Raw genomic sequence first — 22,902 nt, 5'->3', positions numbered from 1 at the left:
GTATGTGTGTGTGTGTGTGTCTGGGCCTCCATGAAACCCACAGCAACATGGCCGCCTGAATGAGTCAGAGGCAAAAACCAGGGACCACACACGGAGCAGCGGAGCTTAGGCCAACACACACTCTCACTCTCTCTCTCTCTCTCTCTCTCTCTCTCTCTCTCTCTCTCTCTCTCTGTCTGACACACACACACACACACACACACACTCACTAACACCTGTGCCATTCCAAATTGTGCAGCATCGGATTAGTGATGAAGTAGATTTAGTTTCGTGCTGATGGGGGAATCACCCAGAGAGGGGAGTTACTGCAGCTTTAAACTAACACAGAAATGTCTTGTTTAGATGGCAGACTTGTGTCAAAGGCTGTTAAACATGCAGGTCTGTTTCTGCTCACAAAGATTACAGGCATCAGGTTTCAGGCTGAGAATGCCTCTCAGCTCAGCTTCTCATTCGTCAGGCAGAGAAACCGGGTGGAGATGAGAGGTTGTGTTGGTTTGTGTCTCTTCACAGTTAAGTTAAACCTTTTTCCAGAGCTTCTCTCTACGAAGAAGGAAAATGTCAGCAGTTAAACGACAGCTCTTCATGTGAAAGAACCTAAACAATTTGCTTAAACTCATCACGTGATGAAAAGAGATAGAAAAACTGAAATTTAAAGCTGTGGATGGCTTTCAGACACAAAAAGCACTTAACATTTACGGCCACACTAAACCCAAATCTGAACAAAAACATTTAAATACAGCTAAAATTTCCTTTGCTGTCAGAGCAGCTGAAGCTTTAATTGGTAGTGTATCGAGACAAAAGGGGGGGGGGGGGGGGGGTTAGTTTTCATGTTTTAGTTCCAAGTATTTTTTTCTTTTTCTTTCCAGTCAGAGAACCTCAACCACTGTCTGCTCACTGATTGGTCACAAAATACAAACTTGGCCCGTTCCAGTGACCACATCAACAAAACAACACTGGAGCACCTCAGGTATTCACACTACTGTTTTCTTTTACTCCTTTTGTATTTAAAATTCAACATTATTACAACAGAAAAGCGAATAAAGCAAGAGGTGAGTACAGGATGTCAACGACAGCATAAGTAAAGAATATGACCTTTGTTCAAAGCCTATGCAGTTTGGCAAACATATTTATAACGGCAGCATATTGAAACAGAGTACAGCAGCTCTGCAGCCATGCAGGCTGTCATCTGGCTACACGTGAGGAGGGAATGGCATCATGTGCAGTGTCAGGTCTAGGCAGGACAACCAAGTAGCCTAACGTGGCCATTTTGTTGTAGAGAGTAAACATTATCTTTACAGTTAATAGTCAAATTAATTCTTAAAAAAACATTATGTATAAAGTTTATTATAAGAAAGGTAAATGGCATTTCTTGGGACCAGAGGTAAATACTTTTTAAACGCATATATAGGCTTGTGGAAGTTTAAAGATGACATACCAGCTAGCATATGTGCCTGCTTTACCCGCCAGCATGTATAAAGTGGGCTGACCTATTTGACACAGGTATGTCAACACATTGAAAACATGCTTGTTTTAGGGTACACATTGCTGATACAATAATATGAAACGTCAACCAAATATCAGATGCATCTCACAGACACTAGCAGCCATAAGCAACATTGCTGAGCATGTATGGGACACCCTGTCACATTCCTTTATTAAATAAAAAAAATTTACAAAATCAATATGTTAGAAAATGCATTTCCCTTTGTGGGTAGTAAATATTTGCCGTATCATGGATTCAGTTTGAAACAATAATAATTCATATGCATTTACTCACTCTCCTTTTTGGTAGACTTATTATTATAAAATGACTTATTGCAGTTCTTAAGTAAAGGTCAATATGACACTGACCACCAAACAGGCTCCTAAAGTAGTGTCTACAGTTTGGTAAAGTTAAGCATGGTCTATGTCCAGTAGGTGGCAACAGAGTCCTGTTTCTCCATGCGTTTCTTTTGACCTCCACTTCCATAGCTCCATTTGAAAGCACATTAATTGTGAGTCCACGTGCCAGCCGAACACTAGTCTTGTGTTTTTGAGTCCAAGAGGAATGATACTGAATGCTCAATACAGGCAGAGATGACTGTGTTTTTCATTTGTGGATCCCTCCTAACTGCCGGTGCCACCGTGTCTCTGGCACTGCTCATCAGAAACTGGTCTGATCCGGTTGGGGTCAGCGCCACGGGTCAGAGCGGTGCTTGAGGTTGTAGTTCTGGAGCTTGATCTGGTCTTTGATCTGGTTGATCAAAATCTGAGACAAGAGGATGCCAACCAGCTGCAGAAGAGAAAACACAAAGAGGGGGCTCACCAGCTGGGCTTAAATTGTGTGTGTGTGTGTGTGTGTGTGTGCTGTGCACCATATCCTACCTGTGGTATGGCCAGTCCAAGGGCGATGCCCCCCAGTAGGAACAGGTTACTGTGGATCCAGTCCACCAGTTTGTCTATGCAGCCATTAGCGTAGATGTGGTCTCCAGCTTCACCGTACTCGAAATTCTGCATGCTCTGGCCACACATGGTGTTGATGACCTCCTGCTCCCGTACACATACAGTTGAAAGACAGATGCGTAAAGAACCATTCACAAAACACATCCAACACACATCATGAGAGGCTTGTACAGAAGGTGACCTTGTCTTTGGGCAGGATGCAACAGGAGAAGGGGACAGAGCAGCGCTCTCTGCTGGGGTTGTCCAGCTTGCAGTTGAAGTACATGTTCTTGGACCAGTCGGTGTACGTCACACCACCACAGCAGCCAAACTGAAGACACAAACGAACATTTGAGACACTAGAAGACATGCTCATTATCTGCGTACATACTGTTGATGATGGCAGTCTGTATTTGGACTGAATCCTCACCTCTTTCTGACCAAAGTCAATGAGGTTTTGCAGATCAATGTCCTCTCTGTAGTGGACGATGGCGTTATTGATCATCTGCGTCACTCTATTCCGAGCCTTGGCAGAGTATGAAAAAAGTAGGGGAGTATGTACAAAAAGATACATAGTGGGTGGTCATATGTTATATCATAAAATTGAAAGTTTCACATCAGCGAAATAGATGCAACACTTTCTTTTGCTCCCATTTTTCACGAGTTGAAATAAAAGATGGGTCACAATTTTTGTTCGTGAGCACTTCTTCTTTGCCAAGATAAGTCATCTACCTGACAGCTGTGGCCCATCAAGATGCTGATTAACAGCATGATTATTACACAGGTGTGCCTTGGGCTGGTCACACTAAAATGCCACTATAAATCATAATTTATTTATTAGGCATGCAGAACTACGACTTTCACACTAGGGCTACGGATATGGATTTTTTTTTTTCTGTGAGGAGAACACTTCTCCAAAGTGACAGACGCTGTTGGAGGGGAGCATTTTCCCACTCAAGTTGGTTACGATGACAGACTGCGGTCAGAGAGATCCCGCTGAGGACGACGAGCACACAGATGAGCTTCTGTGAGATGGTTTCTGACAGTAAATTCCTCGGTTGTGCAAACCAACTGTTGCATCAGCTGTCGGGGTGGCCTCAGACAAGCTTGCAGGTTAAAAAGCCGCATGTGGAGTTCCTGGACCGGCGTGGTTACACGTGGTCTGTCGTGTGATGCCGGTTGGCTCTACTGCCACATTCTCAGAAATGACATTGAAGATGGTTATGGTGGTGGACGGTCCTGCAGTCAGCATGCCGATTGCACACTCTCTCAAAGCTTGCAACATCTGTGGCTTTGTGTTGTGAGATAAAACTGCACCTTTTAGAGGGGCCTTTTAATGTGAAGAGACCAAGACACACCTGTGTAATAATCACACTGTTTAATCGGCATCTTGATGGGCCACACCTGTCAGGTAGACGGATTATCTTGGTACAGCGCAAGTGTTTGTACAGAAATAAGCCTTTTTGCAATGAAAAGGCCTTAGATATTATAAGTCAACTTGTGTAACATGGGAGCGAAAACAAAAGTGTTGCATCTACATTTTTGTTCAGTGTAGTAGGAGTTTGATAACAAATATGATAATCCCAAGAAACCAATTTTTTATGGCTGTAAAACATCAGAACCTTTTCTTAAAGTCCTCATTTCTAACAAACAAAATCCCATCGAGTAACCCAATCTGTGAGAGAACTCTGCTGTTTATTTCTCAAGTTTTTTCAAATGTTGCAGCAGTTCCAGGCAAAGCCCAGAAGAGGACAGTGTTTCACCAACACAATCACAAAAGGGCAAATAAAGCAAAGTCCACCCCGAGAAAGAATCAATAAACAAATTTAGTGCATTTTTCAAGGGGCAGCAGTATTATTGTGAAGTCTTGGCTTCTCACAGATGAGATCCCATGTGTATGTTTATTTTAAATAAGTTGAGAAAACGTGGAAAAACTATACATTTATGCATAAATTATTCTGATAGAGAAACCCCTCCACATTATTACATTACCTTATCAGAGAAGACGAAGCCCAGAATCCCAGCAGCCAGCTGGAGCAAAAAGATCACTGTCAGACAGATACAGAACTGTGAGGAGGAAAGAGAGGAGTGTTTACAGCACTGCAAAATTAATCTGTTTTGGATTAATTCCATGCAAACTCAGCTGTTACTTGTTAACTCCCGTACTTGGAGAAAAACATGCAGAAAAATAAAATCCGGAGAGCAAGAACTTACGATAAGCTAGTAAACACAAGACTGATGTGAAATTGATTTCAAAATAAAATCTTTGTTTCAACTTCATGAGTAATTTTCTTTATGGAAGCACAAATACCATACAAACAGGCACCAACCCTAGTATTACTGAGCTAATATTAAAATGCTGTGGCGATGATCTTGCAGCTCATGTTGACTGAACTTGAATCTGACACCATTACGTCCACAGCATGTCATACAGCATGCTCTCTCTCTTTATACAAACATAATCTTTAGAGGATACATTGAAGCCTGGCAGTTAATAAAAAAAACATCCTGATTTACTGTCTGCAGAAGGCAGATGTTTTCTCGCAGGGAGCCCACACAGCCACAGAAGGTGACGATGAACATGAGGATCCCCACGACCATCAGCATTATAGCGGGGTCCACTGCCAGGCATGCCAGAGCTGCCTCTGAAAACAGGAAGAGAAGAGTTTTAAAGATTGATATGAGAGAGCAACTATCGTTTACTTCTAAACAACAGAAGTATTTTTCTCTGACAGTAACATGTATGGAAGTGTGTATCAAGCATTTTTCTCTAGCTCTGCTAGCATCCATAATGTCAGAAATACATTTCCTTTGCTGCATTTAATTCTCTGAACAACACAGGTGTAGATGCTGTTCTCCCCACTGTGTTGTTTAGTGGAAGCAGTGGAAGCACAAAGACGAAAGGCAAAAGCAGTGTCCTGACACACAATCCTCCCACTGTCTCACTATAAACATGAGGAAAGACTGGATGCTCCATCACTGAGGGATCATTTACCGGCATGTTTCATCATGCGGGCGTACACGCCGATGGCCACCATCACCAGGGAGATAATCTAAGAACAAAGAGAAAGATCTTTACACTTCTTTGCATCTTAAAATATTACAATATTATTATAATGAGGAGAAACCACGCAGCACCATAGCCATGTCCATACTTGTTCAAGGAGTGGCACCACTCACCAGGTATATATGATTCATATAGACATGGTTGTACTGGTAGAATAAAAGCTAATTTTCCAAAGAAATACACTCTACACTGTATGCTTTTTTTGTAGCGTCAGTGCTCCAAGTGGTATCAGGGTTTAACTTGAGGGCCGAGACATTTTCCTTAGAAATGTAGATTCTGCAATCCACTCCGCTACCATTTGACTAAATCGACCTGGCAGCAATCTGTACCTTTTCCTAAAATATAAAGAGCCTTTCACTCAGTGCTCCTCTCTCAGTCCCAGTAGAATAATAGGGAGCTCTCACAAATACTCTTCTCTCCCTGAATGAGATGAATCCGGTTACCACAGTCACTGAACCTTCCTCTAGATGTGTCTGCTCCTTTTGTAAAGGTTTGGTTTTTACAGTGAATAAACCAGACACCTGAAGCAAACAGGTTTTAGTGTATTCTGGTGTTGTATTAGCTGGATAAATGCTAAAAGAGGTTGTTTTTTTTAAACGTTATGCTAAAACTAAGTGCCCACTAAATGGGACATTTTTGTTACAAAACAGATTCACTCACCTGGTTAATTCTACCAACTCACCAAACAGCTAATTACATGACTTATAACAAACTCTGAACACTCCATGGCATTTTCAGAGAAGAAATGAACCATGCAATTGCAGTTATCTTTGGTGTGTCCTCGACAGAGCCTGAGGCAACAGAAATAACAACAACACATTCCACGTTCCAAGAGCTTCAAGTTTTTACAAAGCCTCATCCTGTCTGCGCACGGCAGAAGTCACAAACAGTCAGTCATACAGGTGTGTTTGAGAGACACTGTTGAAAATGTAAAAGGAAATGGATAAAGAAAAGCTCTACAGTACTTCATGATGTTTCAGCACCTAAAGAAGCTCTCCTGAAAACTTCAAACTTCTTGTTTGTTCATGTTCTCAATAGATATTGATTATGTTTGTCTGTGTTAGTTTTCACTATTTGTAATTTGCTACAGCATTTTTACTCAACCAGCAAAAAAATAAAAGTCTAAACCCCAACAAGTCTAATCTGCAACAACAGATCTGCTTTCAACATGTTTTAAGCCAGAAATCTCCTTATGTTTCAGTCCCTGAGCACCTGACACTGGAACCCACCGCTATGAACTTTGGTTTGTTAACAATCCACTGCCGAGCTTTACTGTTAATTTCAGCTGAATTCTTGACTTTTAAAAGGATTATGTCGTACAATTATTAACATCCCATGTGGGAGACAAAACGCCGTAGTCAGACGGTCTACAGTTTATGATACAGTCACCTGCTGTGTTCTGCAAAGCTTGTTTGAAACAGATCAAATGCAACATCTCACTTAGTGTGAAATCTGCTACACCAGTATTTTTCCACCAGTCAACCAGAAGTGGGGACCCACTTGTGCACGGCCCATCAGCATATGAATCAATGAAGGTTTCTGTTCCTTGGCAACTGAGTAAGTCATGAAATGAAATCACAGCAGTTTTGTTGACTGAGGAAAGGTGTTTTAGACATTGTTGTTGAGATGACAACAGGTCGAACAGGTTCTGAGCTCAAAATCCCCTCTGACAAATTCTAAGAAGCCACAATAGACTTGATAGATTTGAAAAGATAAGAATTCAACTTCTGTGTGTGTGTGTGTGTGTGTGTGTGTGTGTGTGTGTGTGTGTGTGTGTGTCAGCTCTACATATTAACTTCCCTTCTCCTCTTTCCATGAAACTGTTTCACTTTTCGTAAAACACCAAAGTAAATGAACAACTACCTCAAATAAAGCAGTGGATGCTCCAACTGTCAACAGAGTTTAAGAGAGTTTAACTACAGCTACCAGTCCCATCTGACGTAATGATTAACCTGCGCACAGAGCAGAGTAAATAAAGGTGACCACGGGCTTTGTTACACGCTGGGTTTAACAAACAAGTAAGAAACACTCACCCAAAATATGAAATTAAACAAGAACACCAGGTACTTGACAACTGGACTGACGAAGGAGTAGTCGTCGCCAGAACCAGCTGCGCCTCTGCGTCCTCCCATGGTGACAATTATCCAAGCGTGTTATCCAAGGTGGCGCGCAAATTAGCTTTTAAATGTCTACAAAACGAGTTACCGTAAGCGAAAGCAAAGACCGGCAGGTTAATAGTGACGACCAGCTGCTGATTTCCGCCTGATGCCTGAGCCGACATGTACAGTTACAGTGAGTAGTCACAAGCTGCCGCCCGCGCCGTCTCGCCAGCGCTGACTGTAAAAACTGGGTGTTACCGTCGTGTCTCACGCCTTTACCCGCGATCAGACGATACAACCTGCTCCTGAATCTAGAAACAGGTCCTTGATTGACCCCGTAGGTCTGAAGGGAAACCAGGAACAGTTTGCTACTTCATGCGTATAATAAAGTGTGTATAATAAAGTGTATTTTTACAAATAAATGCGTGTTATGACAGAATGCACGTGTTTTATTTTGTTGGTACTTATGTTTTCATTTACTATGTTCTATTGTCAATAAAGTGTAATGCTAAAACTTGCATTTACTTCAAACTAAATGGATGCACTTGAATATATAATTTGTTTTAATGTATTTGCTTGAATTTAAAGATAGCTTAAATATAATAAACGTTTCACTAATGAAACGTTTATTATCAGTGATTTGTAGTTACATTGTAGTGTTTAAAATCGATTAGTTACATAATGAATACTCAAATCGTTGTCATTTATTTATCAGACATGTATAGTTTTGCTTGGATACATTCATTTGTAAAACATCAGGCTCTTTTCAGCACGGGTGTTAACATGAACGGTGGTTGGTTTCAGTAGTAAACCAGCATAACACCACCCTGAAACTGAAGCGGCTGAATTCAGACCTTTGCGTTTCCTACTGTGACATTTGAAAAAGGCTATTCTACATGTTGTTCAAATTAATAAACTAAAGAATAAAAGAGTCACGACACCACAACGAGTGACAAATGTGCGCCATCTACTGACAGAATGTGCTTTCTCCCAGTATGCACACACAACCACCTGTATGTTGTGGATGTAACATTGTGGATGATTTGCCTCCTCTATTATTTTCTATATTTTTGCTTATATCGGCGTCACATCGACATCTTCGCTTTATATAATATAATTTAACGCCACAGCGTGCTTTTATTTTGAAGGAAAGCGCACTAGGCAAGACAGTTCATAATATCCGGTCTACCCGGAAGTTATAAGTATGTCCACGGTGTCTCAGATGAATGCAAGCGATGCTATTGTGTTCGTTGTTTAGATGTTTTTAAACGAAGAGATGGCGTGGAAAAGCAAAGGTTTAGGTAAATATTCCTCCAGTTATCTGCTAGTATAGGCAGACAGACATTTTACAAAAACAAATACACTTTATAATCTTAAGGTAACGTTGCTAATCATCTGAAGAGTTGTGTCGCTGGTTATTCGAGCGTCTTTTACTTTATTCATTAATTCGCAATTATCTCAAATGTCCTCTGCAGGCTCCCCTCTTCCTCCGGCCTCCCTCCGTCTGCTCGTCCCTCCGGTGCGACTCATGTCTGCCTTCATATGGCAAGTAGTCCAGCAGCACCGCGTGATGCAGTACGACACGCTAGTGGACTTCATCAGTTTGGCTACAGACCTCGTCCCAGAGCTCCTGAGTACCAGTCAGAGAGCGCAGCTCATCCTGGGCCTGAGGGCGAGGGTGAGGACTCTCTTTGTCAAGCTTAATAAATCAGAATGACAGCTATGCCAAGATGGTGCTGTTCTTAGCCGTCCCTGTCCCTGTGTCCCTCAGTGGCTCTAAGGCAGGGGTTCTTAACCTTTTTGACCTCGGGGCCCAACTTTTCAAGTACAAAGTGGCCCGGGGCCCATTCATATATTAACACTGTATTGGTTTAATTGATCTCACTCTTGGTTTGATTTGTATTCAATAACTAAATCAAATTCACTTACCGTACACCAATTATATTTTAACAATTATTATTCTCAGTTTTCAAATTTAACTGGTTGGATTATAAATAATACATAGAAATACATGTTCTTCTCATTTCAAGTAAAATAAAGCTGGATTAAAGAATAACTGACATAACAGAAAACTTTCAAAAAATTTGCATCTTAAAATAAAGTACTTAATTTTAGAAAAATGTATTTCACTGAATTGCCCTGCAGCTTTAAATTCAATTCATTCAAGTGTGAAGTGATGTCAATTATAAAAAACATATTGTATTTTTCTTATCTTCTACGATAAATTTGTGAGCATGGGCTTTATTTGTAATTATTAAACCAATTATTAAATCGGTGTGTTTCCTGCACCGCTGAACAAGTGCCGTAAATGCTGGAAAAGCTGCGCCGGTTAAAATAGTAGCGCTCCGTCAAAATGTAATAATTCTCAATTATCTATCGGTTTTAGGTCCTGGGTCCGGCTAAAACGGCATCGCGGTCCGCCAGTTAGTGACCCCTGACCTATGCGGTCCCGCGGCCCTCGCGGCCCACAGGTGCAAAACTGAAAGTTGTTTGCGGCCCTCTAGGTGGCGCTCGCGGCCCAATGGTTAAGAATCACTGCTCTAAGGGACACATTGGACATTTTAGTGGAGATAAATCATGACATAAGTTGATCATTATTCCACTTTCTACTCATTTATGTATGACTTTGTTTTGTAATTGTCTTAGTTGTAATGTTAGTGATTATTACATGTATGTTTCATCAATCTTTCCCCTGCTGTGTCATGCTCTTTGGAGCTACTGTCCTCTACTTTTGCCTTGTTGCAGCTGGTTCTGGAGCTGTGTCGTGGTGACGGCATCGCCAACTTGCAGACCATCCAGAGCCACCTGGATAAAATCCACGCCTGCAGCACTGAACTGAGCTCCACTGATCAGATGGTGGGTTTATAAAGGAAATTAAATGTTTTTATTATCTGCAACACCATTACTGGTGTAACCGTCTCAACGTTTTTATCGTCCATGTCTCGACAGGCCAGTGGTGAGATACTGAAGACCTCTTACATCAACTTTGCCGGCCTGGTTCAGAACCTGTTGAATGTTCCTTTTGAAAAAGAGTTCTTCTTCCAAGTGAGTGTGAGACACACACGTCTTAAAGATCAATGGAAAGATTCAATGTCGATCAGCTTTTTAAGGAAATTCATGTGCTATTCTTTAGTCACAGTGGATCAGAACATCTAAACATTCAACCTTTTTACAGCAATGATGTGTTGGCTGTTTCTGTAGGAGGTTTTCCCCACAAACTACGGCTCAAACTATGACCAACGACTGCAGCAGCTGGTGTCTGAGTTCCTGTCCAGACTGGAGCAGCTGCTGCCCACACCAGACCTGCAACAGGTGCTCTAGTTTTCCACTGTTAAGTGTGTTCTTTTTTATGCTTTTGCTCTGAAGTCTGTAAGTGTACAGTGTGATCTCTGTGGTCTTCTGTGTCTCAGACAGCAGCCTGGCTCACTGAAACGACGTCTGTGTCGGAAGAATTTGGACAGAATCTGTCTGAACCATTTGCCCTGAAGAGTCTGCTGCTTCATCACAGACAGTTGGGGAGTCTGAGCACTGGTAAGTTGAACAGAAAAAACAAAAGGAAGAAAGTCTTGTATGTTATTTCCATCTGTTTAAAAGATCAAGGTCTGAAAGGACTCCTTCCTACTGGCTATTTCCATTGTGTATTGTTTTTGTTCTTTGACAACAGATGTAACTTTTTCTTTCAGATTAATAACAGAAATGTATCACAACAACATGAGACTCTAATGTGTAAAATGTCTCCTTCAGCTCCTTCCAGCAGCGAGGAAGATGTCCTTTTGTCCACTCTGGCCCTACCTGCTCAAACCGGAGTGGAGAGGTTCATTGAGCCTTACAGTGAAGACGATGAGTATGACAATGAGGAAGAGGCCCTGGCAGTGGAAGATTTAGAAGGAGACTCGAGTCAAAGCTCCGACATCACCGCAGATGATTGGTTGCCAAAAAGAGAATCAGGTTAGACAAAATCTGTTGCAGTAGCAGACCAGAATAGATCCAAAATCTTATTTTATTAACTTGCTGTTTTTTATGCTTCCAGGTCCTCTGTCACGTTTATTCATCTGCCCTCAGTGTTCATTCACTCACCGCATAAAGAGGAAGGTCCAAGAGCACATCCGGAGTGAGCACCACGCAAGAGCTCCCTGTGAGAACAAACTACCCGTGAAGAAAGCCAGAGCAAAGACTCAGCAGAAAAGTAAAGGCCTGAACGGGGAAAAGAAGAAACTCGAAGGCAACGCAGAGAAAAAGAGGAATCCCAAACAAAAAGGCAGTGTTGAAAAAAAGCGTGAACGTAAGCAGAAGAAGGACAACCTGGAAAACAAGGAACAATGTAGACGGAAAGAGCCCACGGGGGAAGACAAAAGGTTTCTGAGCACGCGACCCGTCAACAAAAACTTCTCAGAAAAAGAAACTAAATGCCTGAAGTGTGAAAAGGTTTTTGAACTTCCCAATCAGCTGAAGACTCACATGAAGCTTCACAGCTTCCCGTACTGCTGCACCCAATGTGAGAAGGGATTCACCAGCCCCTCGGGTTATTACCAGCACCAGAGGCTCCACAAGAGAGGACGGATATTTGTCTGCAGCCAGTGCGACAAGGGATTCCTGTGCAGCTATTCGCAGAAGCAGCACGAGCGCCTGCACGAAGGCCCCACCAACCTGTGCACCATCTGCGGGAAAAGCTTCAGCAAAGCGGGAATTACGAGACACATGCAGATGCACAAAGGGGAGAAGAACTACTTGTGCACCACGTGTGGGAAGTCCTTTTTGTCCTCTGGGGAGCTGCTGCTGCACACTCGCTCCCACACGGGCGAGATGCCGTACACCTGCACGCACTGCGGGAAGGGCTTCTCCAGCAAGAGCCACTTGAACGTCCACACGCGCTCCCACACAGGGGAGCGGCCGTACCTGTGCTCGGAGTGTCCGAAGCGCTTCCTCACACTGAACTGCCTGAAGAGGCACACGCTCAGCCACAACGGGGAGAAACCGTTTAAGTGTCCGAACTGTGAGAGAGAGTTCTCCCAGCAGGGGAATCTCAAGAGACACCTGGCAACTCATAAACCTGACACGTAAAGACACAGAGCAGGATGTAGTCATGATTAACACCCTACCCAAATAAAACGTTCATTTTCACACAACACTTCAGGTTTATAGTTATTATAGAGTATTCAGTAGCAAAAAGTGGACAGTAAAGTATTTGAAATTCTTTTTATCTTCATTACATCGTTACCAAACTAGTGCATTTTACCAACACTAGTGTCCTTGTTTAGTTTTAGGCTCCTACTTTGTCACCTTTTTGCTTTTTCTATAAATTATAATATATAATTATAAGTCATATTTGACTGTGAGCAACATAACTGTTGATACCGTTACAGACAGCTGGATTCATAAATGACTGTCTTTATTGTGACTGTGCAGAAGAGTTATTTGAGTTGCCGTATATTCATTCTTTAACTCCCGTGTGGATCATTTATTAACTAACAATCTAATGGTGGGTTATAATACCGTGATAGTTGAGGACCAGCATTGGTCTACCAGATATTGATGAAATACAAGTGAAAAACACAGCTGTAGGAAATGCAATTTATTTGCAATTTTTTAATAACATCATTCCTCAGATAAAAATGCAATGTTACAGGAATATACATCAGATATTAATTTAAAACTTGCTTTCAAGGGACCGTACAGTCTAAATATACTTTTTCCTTTTTTTATTTACTGGTAGCGTGCGTTATAAGCAAGACAGACTCTGTCACCAATGACAGACTGACAAGTTACAGATACAAACTGTACATTACTTATTTACAAATCAACTTTTTATTTGTTTTTTTCGTTTCACTTTTTATTGAAAATAGGAGTAGAAAAAGTGATTGAATTAATATTCTGATTTATTTCATTTGTATTCTTTCCCTTTCTAAAATGTAAAATGAAGTGAATGAACAAAATAGCTCTCCTTTAGAAAAAAGAAAGAGAAGAAGGAAAAAGGGAGTGTCACCAGGGAGACAAACGGTAACCGAGGAAACCAAATGATGTTGGGCCAGTGTCACTTAGCAACCTCAGAACCAATGAAATCCCTCGCAGTTGAGGGGGAGTGGCTTATGTTAATGAACAGTTACAAAATGACCACCTGCCTCCAAAGCTACCGCAAGTACAATAACACTATTTCATTTTTTGACCATAAATAGTGCTGTTATTAAATACTACATTTAGCAGTAGTGTCACTACTAGGATTATGACAAAAATAAGAGAAACAAACAGCTCGATCCCGTCAACGGCCCTTTAACACTTTGCATGAGTAGTGAGTAAGACTACGAAGAAGATCATAAGACACTACTGACCAGTGGAGAACAGAGCCACACAGCCATGGCATTTACCCAGTAAATAAGGAACATTAAAAAACTACTCAATATGGATCTGTGGATCTCCTGCCATTGAATCATCAGGACGGCTGAAGGCCGATCATACTGCCGTGGTAAAAAACAAACAAAGACACACGCCTGCATGCTGTTAAAGAGGCGTTTCCACACCAGCAACAAATAACCGAAGGAAGAGAACACTGATAATGTACATGACACTGCTCTCAGATGGGCCAACGCATTCATTAAAGCTGCATTTACACACAGGCACACGATACCTGTTTGTTTCTAACGCTTTGTGGTGAAGTGTGGCTTTCTTAGCAGAACGTTTGTAGAGATCCTGTGTGCCGACAAAGAGCGTGTTGAGTGATTGAGATAGCTGTTAACATGTCCCTCCAGTAAGGCTGCTAAAACAAAAAAGATGAAAATATCAAACATAAACCAGCAGTCTAACCCTCATTTCAAAGATATGCGAGTACACCGGTATGCGTCGCAGCGTTCTACATTCAAGGGATGAAGTCATCATTCGTGGTGCGACGTTAAGTAGCTCTTATTAAAACTAGAGAGAATTAGCAGATGCAGGGAGACACAGACATTCGTGGTTCCACTGAGCTGTTTCACCACCAGAACCCCTCGCAGAAAGTGAGCGTCGTAAAGCTGCTGCCACGCCTCGAGAGCGGAGAGGAACATCCTGAAGAAAAGCCTCCGTTAGAAACACCAGCTGGTACAGAAAACTCTCCTCAATCCACAGGCTGTGGACGCAGCGTTCTCCATTAAAGTGAAACACAAAGAGCAGTCGCTGCGTCAGACTCCGAAACTCTAATATGTGCAAATAGGAATCTCTTCTGATTTATTATTGATTTGAATAACAATAGGGAGGAATGAGTGATAAACACAAGGTTTTCAAGGTCCTTCCAGTACTAACAGTCATCCTAAATGTTCTCACACGGGTGATGCTACTACCTTTAATATCCTTTATGTCATTTCTAAATCTATTACGCAAGCAAATATCTATTTGGTTAATTTTAGGGCTCAGCAGCCGAGGGAAAAGGAAGTAAATAAATTCTGTTTTAGTTCATCACCACACTCACGAGTGACGAAATCTACTTTCCCCATGACTGATTGGTGAAGACTTAACATGCGTCTATGAGTGTTTGAGTGTTACTACTACAGTATGAGCCAGTGCAACAAAAGATCTAGAGTTAAGGTTAAGATTCGTTCAAGGTTTAAACATGCCTCCAAATCCATACAACAACTTCTAATGATTCAAACTTAGCAGGCTGTAAATTGAATGTGTTTTGTAGATTCACAATTAATCCATCAGGTAGGTATTGTAATCACATTGCATCTACTCTTGTTTCTCCCTAAACTCCTGCACTGGCAAGGCACAGACCAAGACTATAAATCATACACATGTGTGGAAAACTAATGGAAACATTCGGCTGACAGAAATTGCTGGCGTGTGTAGAGTTTTAACAGTATGGCACCTCCCCTCAAAGAACCAGATTTGTTTTGATCATCTGCAAAGTTCAGCTCCAAACTATCATTTAATATAATATCATTTAGACATAGCTGTTCTATATATAATATCTAAAATAGAAGATACTTGCAATATAAACTTGTATTTCATAATATATTCCCTCTTTTGCTCTCCGTTCCATTTCCCAAAGCATCCATCAGCGCTGATGTTAAAATAACATCTGCACTGTGCACTTTCTCCACAAAAGTGAATTCATATTTGAATTATAATTAATTAAACTTCTACAACAGGCTATGCTGATTCTTAGCAAGAAAAAAAAAGAAAATTCAAAAATAGTCCTCTTAAAATATTTGTCAGGATCAAACAATGATCAACGAACACTTCCATTTACAAGAAAATATAACGTGCACTGAGTGCCAGGAAGCCTCACTCTCTCTGATACAGTGATATGTAGCACACATCTGTGTGTAGTTTAGGATGAACACACTTACACCTTTGAAATGGTCATGTGTAAAATACTATTTTTGTTAAAGCATGTTGGATGACATCTTTTCTTAATACTGAGCAGCTTGGATTGTATTCGGTCGTGTACAGCAGCTCTTCCACACAAACACAAAGTAGTTAATAAACACGATGCAGAACATAAATCCCACATTTTTAGATCAAATCTGCCATTAAAAACTGTTCTCTTCCAGACTTCGTTCCTCCCCTTTCTGCATTCAATGAGGATGTCTCTGCACACACGTAGTTCAAGTCCTCTATTCCTTTCTTGGAAGAAAAACCATAGAAGCTACATGATTTTCATGGCTCAAAGCATAGAGATATCTAGTCCTTGATAGGCGGTATTTCTTTTGGTTTGATGTCTTTAATAGCTTTAACAATGCATTTGAAAAATGTGTACGGCGTGTATATGTGTGTGTATGTGTGTGTGTGTATGGCTGATGTACTGAAGGTGAGACGGGTCTCTTGGTGCTACAGTAGGAAAATGTCCAGACTTTGAACCGCGCCGACAGGTTGCTGGTAGTTTAATGTCTTTCAGCTCACTTCATGACAAATGAAACAAAAGCAAACGCATGCTAGATTTCAGATCTCTCCCAAATTGCTGAATTTGGCTCGTGAGATGCATTCATTTCGGTACCGTGCTGTCTTTGAAAGTTGAACTCTTACTTCTGCAGTCACTGGTAATAGATGCATTTGCAGTTAGTTATGTCATTTGGTTATTTGTGTTATGCAGCTGAGCTAATAATATTTAAATGTAGCCGTATTGTGATGGACTGAAGAGCCACATCGTCTGGGGAAAAGACCTAAAAGCCTGTTGTGTAGATGTCGTCAGCTGAAACATACAATGTTCCATCTTCAGTAAATATAACTACATTGTTCCCTGCTTGATTCCTTTTGGTCAAACATACAGTCAATAAAAGGGGACTGACCCTCAGTCAGTAGGATTATAGAACACATTTTCATATTTTTACTAACTACATTCCTAAATAAATGTCCTGCCTTTTTCCTTCCTCTAACATTCTGGTGATTAAATATTACATATTCATATATTTCTTGCTATTATATGGTATATGGTGTATAAAAATATACAATCATTGGCTAGTGGTGAGACAAAAGATATCATTCACATAGGACCAATTCTTCACATCCCTAGAGAGAAACCCACATATACCATTACTTTGATATATAATTCACCATGTATGAACTGAGACCACGCAGAATTCAAACATGATGAAATAAAACCTTCAACAATCCCCAAAAAGATACTCTCCACCCAACATGAACACCCACTGCTTCCCATTGTCGTCAACAGATTGTCTTCCATCAAGCGGAAACCTCCTTTAGTTCCCCGCCATCTTTGCTTTCACTCGAGGAAGTGACTTACATCTGAACCGCTCCTTCATGGCAACACAGCTGCAGCTTATCAGCCTGATTATCAGCCTGATAAACGGGCTACTAGCAGTGAGACCACACACACACACACACACACACACACACACACACACAAACACACAAACACAATAAACAGGTGGAACTAATATCATTAGTAAAGGCTACATTCCATTTAGTGGTGGTGCATGCTGGTTTACGGGCACGCCAATATGAAAATAAACCGTGATTAAGGTTAACAGTTGCACCTGTGGACTATTGCTGACAGGGTGGCCAAAATAGACACTCCTGCTGTGTACCATTTCCATATAACACACTACTCGCATACAATACAGCTACACGATCTTTAAGGTATGTTTTTGAGTTGGTATGCAACAAATCAGCATACTTCACCATGTTATACTATGCTGTTGTATGTCAATTTAACTGTGACTTTACAATTACACTTATTTTAAATGTATTTTCATAACTTTCTAGAACTGTCTCACCACCATCTGCAATTAGCTTTAGAAGCCGTTGAGTTTAAAAGATGGGGGCAGGAAGGGTCTATAGAATAGTGTTTGTTGAATTATGGGAAATGTAGTATCCACTATATTTGGAGCTGGACCGGTACTTTGGACTAAAAGGATATCTCGGAACAGAATTAGTGTGTGCGATGGAAGTGGGACACAGCTTCAGTCAGTGTTGTAGTCCTCGGTGAAGACCATAGCTGCTGTATATATCCCATAACATCACTGATCTGCCTGTGCATTGTCTGATACATTTGTTAACATCATTACTGTGTTCGCTTATAGAAATCAAAGGGAAATTCCCACACATTAAGTTCACCTCTGTAATGCCTTTTCATTATTTTATAAAGATATTCCTCTTGGTGCACTTAGGACATACACACATATACAGTATACATGGCAATACAGGAGGTGAATAAAGTGTTTTTATGGGAATCTGGATATTTCAGATCAATTTGAGGAATGTTCCACATTTTATTGTAAGTGTGTCATGCAGTGTGGGATTCTCACTGTTCTGGTCTTGCCTCAGTCTCGATACTCTCTGGTCTTGATCATGACCCGGTCTCGGTTTAGGTGGTCTCGACTACAACTCTGGGTGCAGTTGAACCCGTGGATTTTAAATTGACATTTCCATGTATATTTTTCACTTTGTGCTTGAATATAGCATATAAGCAATCAAGTGTGTGTTTGATTGCATGTATGTAGCCCCAACCGCTGTGTTTTGTTTGTTTGTCCCGAGCTTTGACTTCAATCCACCAAATGTTTTGTAAAAACTACTAATTATAGATAATTTGGTCCATTTCTTACAATATGTTCCCACTGGTCCATCTTCCAAATGTGAGGAAAAGATAGAAGTTGAAGACAGAGACTATGGCAACAGAAGTAGTGACACCTGTAGTTTGTCGTATGAACACAAGCTCTGTCCTCCTCTGGGTTAAGAATTAGGAAATGTACTAGGAGCCCATAAGACACAAGATATGCAAAATCACCTTCCAAACAGCCTCCACTGCTGTCCGCCGTCAAATGTTTGTCTGGAGATGACTTTAATCATATTTAGACTAAATATAAATAGCTACATGAAGTATGATATACTTAACCTGATCGAAACAAGACAACTGCAAAACCCGGCACGCCTCATGCCAACGTGTGAACCTCAATACCACCGCAGCTCAATCCATTTAAAGACTGAGAGGAAATAAACGAGAAGCAGTCAAGCTCATATCGAGACAGAGAGTTGGATTTAGTGTCTTTTTTGCTGCTGAATCATGAAAAAGTAATCCTGGGGCTGCACTGGCTGGATGTTAAACCGCAAGCAAAAACACCAATTTCATGTCGATGTCTCAATACACGTTAGACTGCAGATCCAACAGCCTGTAAATACCTCTTTACTATACTGCACTGCACCTGATTTCAAGTATGTTAGGTTTCTCTGGCATGAAAACCACTGAGATCGCTTCAAAATGTAACTGAACAAAATACATCATGATACTGATTTTAGTTTTTCTCACTTTCACAAATATATTAACTTCAGGGTACCTACAGTCATAGTTATTGCATTGTTTTTGCATATCTTGTGGGATGCAGGATTACACCCACTCATACCATGTACTGCAACACAACAAGTCAAGAGTTCATTCTAACCAACGTCTAGAATAAAAACTGCAATGCTGTTCCACTCCACACGGGGGCCCCACAGGCCCCTGACTCTCTCACAGAGCAGTTAAACCTTAAGCAGACACAACAAAGCCTGGTTTGGCAGGGTTACTCTAAATGGGCATGTCTCTCTGTAATATGTAAGTGGACATCGATTAGGAACACAAGAGTAAAGGATTTGAACTAAATGTAGTTTCTGAATGCTCCTCAAAGCTGGAGGCGATACTGAACATTCATGAACGGGAATCTTCCCATCCTATTTTTTATTCAGCTCGGTCAGTCTGAAAATGCTTCTGTGTCGGATAAATGATTAAATTCATCAAAGTAAAAATCGTCAGTCGTTACATGGTTTCTTATCAGTAACATTCACAGCTGTATCTATACTGAATGGTTGGTAGAAAGCAGACAAACTCACTGGCTCCTTTGTAGCAGCTTGGATACAAAAACTACTACTTTAAAATGTAGGTGCCTGCTGGTTATATTTATTATTGAGGATTTAGACCTAATAGACATTAGGTGTATCGAGTAAATCAGCATAAATAACCAGGAGAGCTCATTTGGTCTTTTAAATTCAGGGTTCAATAAACTTGACCCGGGCTGATCCAACAAAGAGCACACAGTGTGAGACTGTGCTAACTTTAAGGTTGAAACACAGTAACATGCTCGACCGTACCTAAATCTGATTTACTAACTTTTAGACTAAATAAAAGCAACTTTTACTGAACCTGGTATGAGCCACTCGCAGCTTAGTCGTCTTTTAGCTTCTGGTACCAAGTTATTTCATTATAAGTACTATTTAAATGAGGTGCTTTTAGAAGAACTGAAAGAAAGAAATGAAGATGTTTGATGAGGGCCGAAGGAAGAAAAGAAAAGAAAAGAAAACAGACTAAATGTCAGGGAGGGGATTCCTCTGTCAACACAGACTTCTTCAGGGTTTGCAGTATGATCATTACCATAAAACAACAATAGCACTGCCACTGGAAAACACGTTCAACATTCACATTTAGTTTGCATAATAATGTCAGAAGTCTGTTACTGGCACAGGATGCAGTGTATGGCAGTGTGTTCATGCATACCCTTCCCTGCCACAAACCTGCTCTGCTTAACACGTAGGAATGAGAGCTCAGCAGTCAGACCTTTATGGCAAATCAAAGTGAAAGTAATGGCTATAAGTTGAAATGTGATGGCATCTCAGGGCAGGAATTCTTTTAAAGTGAGATTTTTAGAGGTAAAATCTATCTTTCTTCAGAGCTGAGAAGAGAGTTTGAGTTTAAAACTACTGTTGTCAATGCTCTAAGCTTAACATAAAATGTACTTTCTTACAAAATCGTTTTGATGAGCTCCACTGACATGTATCTGCATGTGAGCTGGTCTGGTCTGGTAAGATACAAACTCTCAATAGCGTCCTGTTGACTTTGCATCTGAACTGTGGTGGTAACAACAATGATGTTTTTTTTTTTTGTCTTGTTACATCCCATTTTAGAGAACTGAACTAAATCATTTCAGTTTCAAATACTATAAAGTTGTTTAATAAATGTGACAATTGGCACCAAGGATGTGATTCTGACATTAGGAATGTTTGACAGATATAATACCAAGTTGATACCCATGCTCTGTGTGATGTACTGAAGGCTGAGGTCCATCACTGGCTATGGTCAAACCTTCTCAAGTGAGTCTAAACTACAATCCAGAAACAAACTCTAACAGAGAAAGGTCAGTGAAAAGCTGTCAGCATGCTACCTTAACGTCATAAGAAGAAAATGAAAGGACAAAACTCTCCAGGACAGTTTTCTGATCTAATCCAATCATTTTTCATGTAATCAAACAATTCTCACATCTTATCAATTGACAGTAAATTACCTATCTGTAGTATATTTTTTCAGTAATTAACGTTACCAGCAAACGATATTACAGACAGGGAGCTGTTTTATTTCCGACAATGACAGTAAATCATAATGTTGTGTGATATGAGCAGACCTCAGACAGAGAGATGTGATTCAGAAGTCTTGCAGCATCTGTACACCAGCCCTAATAGTTAATTTGGAGTTTAAACTACGATTAAATGATGAAATCATGTGATTATGGTGTGTCACAGCCGAGCGATCAGGGCGTCATCCCCCCCCCCCCCCCCCCCCCCCACAGTTCATTTGTGTGGCAGTGCGATTTTGGTGCTTCTACCATTCAGAGAGACCATCCACCATAAAGAAGAACAGCAGCAATTGCCAAAAGGCTCGTTCCCTTCTGGCCAAGCTGCAATGCCGAAAACTCACCACCACTGTAAACTCAGCCATCACTCGGACCTCGCTGGAATCCTAATAACCTCTGAACAGACACATGAAGGAAAGTTAAGCACGGACACATTTTCAAAGATACGAGTGGCTTCAGACTCTGCAGCTTGGCTAAAAAGTAAAAACCGTGCTAAAGAAATCACAAAGCTTTGGAAGCATGCCTGTCCATGGTAACCCTGTGTTAAGGAGGCCCATTATCACTCACACACTCACACACACACACACACACACACACACACACACACACACACACACACACACACCCTAACACACAATACCATACTTGTAATGCTACCTTAATTTACTGTCTAGGCTTAAAATCTGCTTTTTAGAATACATAAGTAACCACTCGGACACATACACACTCACACCCTCACACACTTTTTTCTCTTCTGGGAAAAATAAATAAATAAATAGATACAATCTGTAAAAGGTGCATACTGATAGAGAGAATGACCCCTCTTTTAGATACACACGCCATCTCAAACATTCCTACATTCATACATCCATCCTGTACTAAAACGCAGACATACACCTGCACGCACAGATATAGTTATACACTCGCACGCAAACACTACGCCCTGCTTCGATACTTAAAACCTCTTAAAGTTCTCCTAAAATAAATCGAGCAAAAATACATTTATGAGACCAGCACCCCGATTTTGCAAACAAATCAAGGATAAATTAAACCAATAACATCATGAATATAAAACAAAATAGTCATGGCTAGCCAGTTTTGCACAATATTGAACTGTTAAATACATAGTGGGCGTGGTCTGTAGAGAGAGAGTGTGTGGCAGCAAATCCAATAGGATTCCACGCTGAGAGGAAGAGGAGGGTCTTGGAGAAGGAAGTGAGGTTGATTGACGGACAGATTCTCTGTAGATTCATGCCCAGAGTCCGCTTTCTTTTCAATTGGTCACTCCCGTTCTCTCCTCCACCCTCCGTCTCTGTTGCCCTGTTCGACACACTCGCCTCCCGAGGGCTGAAAAAGCAAAAAATCCAGCGATGGAGGAAGAGGGATGGCGAAATAACCAAAGAAGAGGGAGGAAGGAGAGAGGGAGGAGTGAGGAACGTCGAGGTATGAGGCAGAAAAGGGGGCTCGCTGTCTCTGCTTAGCCACCAAATGCTCCTCCCATTTCCTGTTTGGG

At 41.0% G+C, this 22,902-nt stretch overlaps 2 protein-coding genes across 3 annotated transcripts; one reads left to right on the top strand and one right to left on the bottom strand.

Annotated features, from left to right (window-relative positions):
• Nucleotides 1–968: 968 nt before the first annotated feature.
• Nucleotides 969–7,623, bottom strand: tspan33a (tetraspanin 33a). Its single transcript, XM_068731370.1, has 8 exons — nucleotides 7,522–7,623; nucleotides 5,417–5,474; nucleotides 4,939–5,066; nucleotides 4,414–4,488; nucleotides 2,852–2,947; nucleotides 2,624–2,752; nucleotides 2,365–2,526; nucleotides 969–2,272 (listed from the first exon to the last, which is right to left on the bottom strand). Exons 1-8 carry the CDS (start codon nucleotides 7,618–7,620, stop codon nucleotides 2,171–2,173), a joined length of 849 nt encoding a protein of 282 aa, XP_068587471.1. The 5' UTR covers nucleotides 7,621–7,623; the 3' UTR covers nucleotides 969–2,170.
• Nucleotides 7,624–7,693: 70 nt separating this feature from the next.
• LOC137888074 (zinc finger protein 892-like) lies at nucleotides 7,694–12,715 on the top strand. 2 transcript variants are annotated; one of them, XM_068731369.1, is made up of 8 exons: nucleotides 7,694–7,780; nucleotides 9,063–9,265; nucleotides 10,333–10,443; nucleotides 10,537–10,632; nucleotides 10,789–10,899; nucleotides 10,998–11,118; nucleotides 11,332–11,535; nucleotides 11,618–12,715. In XM_068731369.1, exons 1-8 carry the CDS (start codon nucleotides 7,768–7,770, stop codon nucleotides 12,646–12,648), a joined length of 1,890 nt encoding a protein of 629 aa, XP_068587470.1. In that variant the 5' UTR covers nucleotides 7,694–7,767; the 3' UTR covers nucleotides 12,649–12,715. The 2 variants fall into 2 exon arrangements, with proteins under 2 accessions (XP_068587470.1, XP_068587469.1); XM_068731368.1 differs by lacking the exon at nucleotides 7,694–7,780 and adding an exon at nucleotides 8,803–8,888.
• Nucleotides 12,716–22,902: the final 10,187 nt, after the last annotated feature.

Source organism: Cebidichthys violaceus, unplaced genomic scaffold, assembly GCF_023349555.1.
Source record: "Cebidichthys violaceus isolate CVI_PGR_0920_01 unplaced genomic scaffold, fCebVio1.0.p SCAF_51, whole genome shotgun sequence".
NCBI lineage: Eukaryota > Metazoa > Chordata > Actinopteri > Perciformes > Stichaeidae > Cebidichthys > Cebidichthys violaceus.
Note: the sequence above shows the minus strand (reverse complement) of the source record. Positions and strands in the feature narration are given on the sequence as shown.